At 51.9% G+C, this 7296-nt stretch overlaps 1 protein-coding gene across 1 annotated transcript in view; it reads left to right on the top strand.

The window, feature by feature from the left end:
* Window positions 1-7296, top strand: part of FAM76A (family with sequence similarity 76 member A) — a 19253-nt gene that overhangs the window by 6284 nt on the left and 5673 nt on the right. The window contains exons 2-7 of the mRNA XM_029963022.1: window positions 1099-1163; window positions 1924-1978; window positions 2492-2644; window positions 3560-3717; window positions 4124-4210; window positions 4867-4998. Coding sequence (XP_029818882.1) covers window positions 1099-1163; window positions 1924-1978; window positions 2492-2644; window positions 3560-3717; window positions 4124-4210; window positions 4867-4998 — 650 coding nt within the window. The remainder of the gene's footprint in view (window positions 1-1098; window positions 1164-1923; window positions 1979-2491; window positions 2645-3559; window positions 3718-4123; window positions 4211-4866; window positions 4999-7296) is intronic.

The raw sequence follows: 7296 nt of genomic DNA, 5'->3' as shown, positions 1-7296 counted from the left end.
GGGCAGCTTGTCAGGGAATTGGAGGGGGTGGTCTATGAGGGAATTGGGGAGGTAGTTTGTGAGGGAGCTGCTGGGAGAGGCTGTCTGTGAGGTAGTTGGGGGGGGGCTGAGGGGTTTTTACCCCTTGGATAGCTCTTTGTGAGGGAGGGCAGGCAGGGGGTGTTTTTGAGGGGTCTGGGGGCTCTTAGAGGGACTGAGGGTAATTGGGGGGCTGTTTGTGAGGAGGCACTGGGGGTATCTATGGAGACTGGGGAGTTGTGAGGCTGTTTGGGGTCTGTGGGGTGGGCGGGGGGAAGTGTAGGTGAGGCCCTGGGAACATTTGGGAGGTTTGGAGGGGCTGGAGCACAGGGGTAGAGCCTGGGGGCTGTCAGGGGGGTATCTGGGGAGCCGCTGAGAGGAGCTGTTTGTCAGGGGGACCTGAGGGCACTGAAGGCAGTTTGGGGGTGCTGGGGGTGTTTGGAGGGTGTTGGAGTGGGAGTCATGGGGATACTGGGGGGACATGGAGGGCTGTTCCTGAGGGAAGCCTGGGGGCACCTGAAGGGCTGTTTGTGAGGAAGGCTCTTAGCAAGGAAAGAGGTGTGGAGGGTTTGGGAGGGTCCTGAGAGGTTTGGGAGCATCTGGGGACACAAATGGGAGATCTGATGGTACCTTGAAAGAAGGAGGTGGGTTTGGGGGCACAGTCTAGGTGGGGAAGAATGAAATCAGGGATGAGATGGGGCAGGAACTGGAGTAATGTGGGATCTCTGGGGCAAAGCAGGTGAGTGTGGGGAGCCTGAGAGAGCTATGATGGGAGGAGAGCAGGGCTGGAGGCACCGGGAGCTGCTGGAGGGCAGAGCTGTGAGTAAGTGAGGCAGGATTGTGTGTTCCTGCCCTGGGAGCCCAGGCCACCCCGTGCCCCTGCTCTGGCACAAACAAACCCCGGTCACGGATCTCAGTTCACTCCTGGCTCACCTGTGACACATCCCTGCCACCCTTCCTTGTCCATCGTGACTAAAGGCAGGAAGTGTTTGGGAGTGGAGGGCAGCAGGAGCTGTGGGATGTGGGGAATGGGAGCGTGGGAGCAGCACTGCACCTCACTGAACACCTGTGTCCTTGCAGGAGTGCCGGATTGCTCACCCCATTGTTAAATGCACTTACTGCAGGACTGAATTCCAGCAGGAAAGGTAAATGCCTGCTGAGCTGGGCAGATCCATGTTTCCTGTGGAGCAGACACACCTGGGTGACTGTAGTGCTTCCACACCTCTGCTGACTGAGCCGTAATTGCTGCCATGGGATACCTGGGGGACCTTTGCCCGCCTTCAAAGGTCTGCTGGGCGAGTCCCAGTGTCTGCAGTGCCCTTGGGTCACACCTTTTGCTTGGGTTTTATTTCTGGTCAGCGCTCAGATGCATCTTCCAGTGAAGGCTCTGGGTGCTTCTGCCCACGAGTTTTCCTCTTACCTGATTTCTGGTACCCAGAACTTCCTTCCTGTCGTGTTTCCTTCAGCTGGGCTTTTGCCTTTTTGCATTTTGACAAGTCAGAGGGAGGACTGGTAAACCCAGAGCCAAGTGGGGTGTTCCTTCCTGTGTTTGCTTGACAAATACACTTCTGTCCTCATCTGCCTTACCCTCATCCTCCAGGATGGTGCTGAATCACTCCTGCTCCCAATTAGTCAGTGATCAAATCCTGTGTTCATAAGGACAAAAAAACCTGGTATCATCTGGGGATGCCTTAATTAAAAGACACCTCTTAGTGATGCCACTTTTTGGCAACTTTTGCTCAGCCAGATGGGGTTAGGAAGAGCACTTTGATATGTGAGTCCCAGAGATGGAGCAGAGGGGAGGCTGGGATCACACCCAGGGATCCTGGGATTCCCAACCACAGAGGTTTCATTTTCTGTCAGGAAGTGTCAGTGGAATGACCTGCCCTTTGTTTTTTTTAACAGCAAAACCAACACGATATGCAAGAAGTGTGCTCAGAACGTGAAGCTCTACGGCACAGTAAGTGATTCACGAGCCTCTCTTCCTTTCATCTCTCTTATCTTTATCCTGCTGAAATCCCAGAGCAGTTTATGGACTGGCTCTGCTGTAAGAGCATGACTGATCAATACCACAGGTCACTCAAGCGTGAAGCTTTGACTTTTTCTCTTCTTTTAGCGCCGAAAAAGAGCAGCTTTGCATCATTTAAGGCCAGGAAATGATCTGTTCGATACCCAGCAGAAACAGCAGTGTGCTTACAGACCGAGATTGCTGCAGGAAGCAGTGATAAATCTTTATTTCCTGCCTGTCTGAAGTCTGAAATAGAGATTTGGATTGGTTCTGTTTGGGTGTTAGACGTTTTTCTAAAGATTTCACAGCACTTGGGTGCCAGGGATAGATACACCCAGCTGGAGGCCAGGGGTCCAAATGGAGTTATGTCTCTTGGATCAGCGTCATAGGAGGAAAGAAAAATTAGAAATCATGGGGAGGAGGGGAAGGAGCAACGTATTAATCAGTTGTTCTTGTTTCTTGAAGCCAAAGCCCTGCCAGTACTGCAACATCATAGCAGCATTTATTGGCAACAAGTGCCAGCGTTGCACCAACTCGGAGAAGAAGTATGGCCCCCCTCACTCGTGTGAGCAGTGCAAGCAGCAGTGTGCCTTCGACAGGAAGGACGACAGGAAGAAGGTCAGTATTGCTGGAAAAGGAGGCTGGAAAGGGGAAAGGGCTCATCACAGTGATCCTCTGCCCATCTCCTTCACGGCTTCTCCAGCACTCCTGATCAGACAAGGGGGAATGGCTTCACCTTGACGGAGGGCAGGGTTAGATGGGATTTTGGGGAGGAATTGTTGGCTGTGAGGGTGGGGAGGCCCTGGCACAGATTGCCCAGAGAAGCTGTGGCTGCCCCATCCCTGGGAGTGTCCAAGGCCAGGTTGGACAGGGCTTGGAGCAACCTGGGCTAGTGGAAGGTGTCCCTGCCCACGGCAGGGGGTGGGACTGGATGACCTTTAAGGTCCCTTCCACCCCAAACCATTCTGTGGTTCCAAAAGGGGTTGTCCCTTGGTTATGGAGTGTTTCTGGGGAGTTGAGCTTTGCTGTGCTTTAGAGCTGTTTAATTTTTAAGCCCCTTCTGCTCCTCTGCCAGACCTACTGAGAAAGATCTCTTAGATTTGTCCCAAGGGGTGGCAGAGGAGCAGAGGCCTCTGAGTGAGAAGCGAGGTGCTGCTCGGGGAGAGGGATGGGGAATGATATTTGGAAGGAGCTGGGACTGTTGTACCTCCACCAGGAACCCCATCCTATGGCTTCTGCACAGCCTTGGCTTAAACACCCCAAGTGCTCTGTAGGAGGTGTGTATTCCCAATGTTTGTATTCCCAAGGCCTGCTTCCTGCAGACTGTAAACATCTCCTCATTTAGGAGGCTGCTCTGATAATCCCTGTCCTGCTGAGCCTCCTCTTGCTGGTTTGGTGTCCATCCAGGGGATCCTCTTTGAGTCCCTGCTTGTTCATATGTGATCTTAAGCCTGAAGGTGCTTTTTGCCTTTCCTCTATTTACTTTATGAGCAGGAAAAAGAAGCCCAAACTCCTTTCTCCCTCCCTTTCCAGGTGGATGGGAAGCTGCTGTGCTGGTTGTGCACGTTGTCCTACAAACGGGTCCTGCAGAAGACCAAAGAGCAGTGCAAACACCTGAGCAGCTCTTCCCGGGCCAGCCTGCAGGAGAAGGAGCAGTTCAGCAGGCTCAGCAGTGGCAGCCACTACAACAGGTAACCTTGGGGAAGGCTTTGGGCACTGTCTAAGTGCAGGAGGACCTGGCTAAGCCAGGCTTTGCTTGTTTTTAAACCCCGCTGTGCTGCAGACTTGTGCTTCCGAGTGATCTGACTTGCTGAACTTGTACACAGTGGAAGTTGCATTTGTAGAATGTAATGATTAAAATGCAGATTTTTCAGCAGGAGTTCTTCACCCACGTGCTGCTCTGCCTGACTCATTGTTTTCTGATTATTTTTAGTCTCCAGCGACTCTTCAAGCAATGAATTTTTTATCGCTCTTTCTTGCACCAGGAAATATTGTTTTAATGGGATCAAAGTGGGTGGGAATATTTATCTGCCTCTCTCTGTCTTAGACTGAAAGTCATTCAGGTTCTGACATACAATTTCCTCCTTTCTTTTCTAGCCAGAAAACCTTATCCACCTCTTCCATTCAGAACGAAATCCCAAAGAAGAAAGCCAAGTTTGACGCCATATCTGCCAATGGTGACAGGTGAGCTTGTTACATGGGGAAATTGTGGGTGGGTGGGTTTGTTTGCTGAGTTTATCTGAGACAGAGTTGTGTGTGAACAGCAGGAAGCTCTTATGCCAGAGCAGGGATCTCGGGCTTTGGGCCCTCGAGGGGCTGCACTAGAACCTGGCAGGCCAGTGTTGCCTGGCATTTAGACACAGGTTTGAAGAGGAAAAGAGTACTGAGCACCTGCAGGGTTTGTGCTCCTGCAGGGAGACCCTCGGAAGACAGGAGAGGATCCAGACCCACCTCCCATGTCCCCTCCTGCCTTTGGGGGAGGGACAAGCAACCAAACAGCTTTGCTTGAAAGGTTGTGGACTCCTCATCCCTGCAAGTGTCCAAGGCCAGGCTGGATGGGGCTTGGAGCAACCTGGGCTAGTGGAAGGTGTCCCTGCCCATGGCAGGGGGGTGGAATGAAGTGAGCTTTAAGGTCCCTTCCAACCCAAACCATTCCATGATTCTGTGAGAGCATCCAACCCCATTCTGCTGCCACGCTCAGTGCTGGGTCACGTTGTCACCAGCTGCCTGTGCAGCAGGATGGGGGGTCACTAGCAGAAACAGGAGATTAAGGTGGATTTGTGTTTTTGTGGTCTTGTACATGCATATTTTCATTCCTGCCTTTCCTCTCTGATTCTCAGCGTTCCTTCCTCTCCCGAGATGCTTTGCCCCCTTATCCAGAGGGCCCCGTCCACGTTGGCGCAGTGGGCTGCTTCCCAGCAGGCTCTCGGGGCCCACCATTGTCCTGTTGCTCAAGGCACTGACATCCTGAAGTGAGATCACCTGTTGTTTTCTCCCCTCCCTCCCTGGGAACTGCCTCACACACGGGAACTCTCCATGGATCTCTTTCTAAACAGCAGGGATTTGGGAGCATAGACCAGAGCGTAGTTAGTGCCAAAGGGTCTGGTAAAGCCCCTGGTAATTCATCACCACCTGCCTTGAATGTCTCTGAGATCACAGAGCAAATCTCTCCTATAGATGCTGTTGACACCCAGTCAGTGTTGATGTCTGAAATGCTCCCATGGGAAATGCCTCATCCCTGGAAGTGTCCAAGGCCAGGTGGGATGGGGCTTGGAGCAACCTGCACTAGTGGAAGGTGTCCCTGCCCATGGCAGGGGGGTGGAACGAGATCTTCTTTAAGTCCCTTCCAACCCAAACCATTCCATGATTCTATAAAATAGACCTCCAGTGACTTTGCAGGGCAGTGGTTCCCACAGAGTGGTCTACAAGACCATTTACCACCTGAGCAGTGTTGTAACTAAAAAGTTGAAAAAATGTAAGGATTAAATATAGCTTGGGAGCCATGGCTGAGCACAGAGTGGTCAGAATTCATCTCCCTTCAGTCCTGCTGCAGCTTTCCCTCTAGAGAGGCTGTAGGACAGCACCAAGTGTTTTTATCTCCCCATTAAATCCTGGGCTGAGATCTCATGACTCCCTGTAACAGCCCTGCTGGCTTAAAAACACTCAAACCCTGAAATGTCCTGTGCTCTGGGGTTGCTCAAGCCATTCTTTTAGAAAACAGGAGCATGGATTGGAGCAATCAAGTGCCTCCTTCCTGCTCTAGTGTCAGATATTGTCAGTCTGGCTCCTGCCAAGGCTGTGGGCCTTGCTACAGACTTTTTTTTTTTTTTTTTTGATGAATCCCAGTAACAAACTGAGTGTAAATTTAGCAACTGAAGAGCTCCAGCAACGTGCTGCAGAAAAGGCAAGAGCTGCAGCTGCCTTAAATAGACACATGTGTCTTGAGTGGAATAATAATGGGGGTTCATTGAATGGGGTTTGGGAGTTCCTGAGGTTGTTTTTTTTTTTTTTTGTGAGGATGAACCCCTAAAACCCTCCCCATTTACAGTATTTTCTGTAAGATTGTCCTCCCCAGAGTCAGCCTGGAGTTTGGGGCAGAGCCTGGGCGTGGGGTCTGCAGCAGCACAGTCAGGAGTGGGGTGGCACAACCAGCACCTCCTCACTGCTGAGAGCAGCCCCACCTTCCTGTGCAGTGTCTCCTGGCTCCAGCCAAACCTCTGGTGCAGCCTCACCTGGGCAAAATTTGGGCATGTTTGAGCTCAGTTGACTCTGGCAGCACCTCCAACAAGGTCCAGCTTATCTGAAATCGTTGCTCCTTTTTGGATACTTTTTGGATACTATAGGAATTCCTTTACCGTGTCTTACAGAATTCTCTCTGCATGTGTTTGCTTACATATTTTGGGTGGCTCTTGCTCCCAGTGGCTGTGACTGTGGGGACAGGGCGATTCCCAACAGTCCTTTAAAGGGTGGTGTTGAATGGTTTGTCCTGGGGGAGCTCTGGGAGGAGCAAATAGCTCTGGCCCTGCTGCAGGGGCGGTGGTTTTCCCTCACAGTGCTCTCAGCACATCTTGCAGCAGACTTGGCTTTACTAATCCTTACTAATCCTGCCCCTCAGTCCTGCTCTGGCTTCACCTCCAGCCTCTGGAGCTCTTCTGGTCCTCCTTTGGGCAGTTTTGATGTCCCCATCCTCTCTTGTTTTTACACTGCAGGCTCTGCAGAGGGAACAGGCTGTGGCCCCTTCTTCTCTCACTGCAAACAAGGTGCTAAATTGGGCTTTTAACACCAGGCAGCGACAGCTGGGGGAGGGCAGCGGTGCCTGAGGGTGCTCAGCAGCAAAGTTGCCTTGTAAAAGGGTCATCATTTTGCATAGAAAAGGTTCTCATTTGCATAGAAGAGTCCTGGCTTTAAAAAGATTTAAAAAGACTGTGGGACTTGGGCTGAACTGCACCAGCTTTTGGGGTGGTGGGGGGAGTGCGGGTCCAGATGCTGGTCCTTTGGCCTGGATGGAGTTTTGCATGTGAGAGATGTTTTTCTTGGAATCCCAGAATGGTTTGGGTTGGAAGGAACATTAAAGCCCATCTCATTCCCCCCCCCTGCCATGGGCAGGGACCTCTTCCACTAGCCCAGGTTGCTCCAACCTGGCCTTGGACACTTCTAGGGATGGGGAGAATTTCTTCCCAATATCCCACCTAACCCTGCCCTCTGGCACTGGGAAGCCATTCCCTGTGTCCTGTCCTTCCATCCCTTGTCCCCAGTCCCTCCAGCTCTCC

Source organism: Manacus vitellinus, unplaced genomic scaffold (genome assembly GCF_001715985.3).
Source record: "Manacus vitellinus isolate BGI_N305 unplaced genomic scaffold, ASM171598v3 scaffold_52_pilon, whole genome shotgun sequence".
Classification (NCBI taxonomy): Eukaryota; Metazoa; Chordata; class Aves; order Passeriformes; family Pipridae; genus Manacus; species Manacus vitellinus.
The sequence above is the reverse complement of the archived record's forward strand: the minus strand, read 5'-3'. Positions and strand labels throughout refer to the sequence as shown.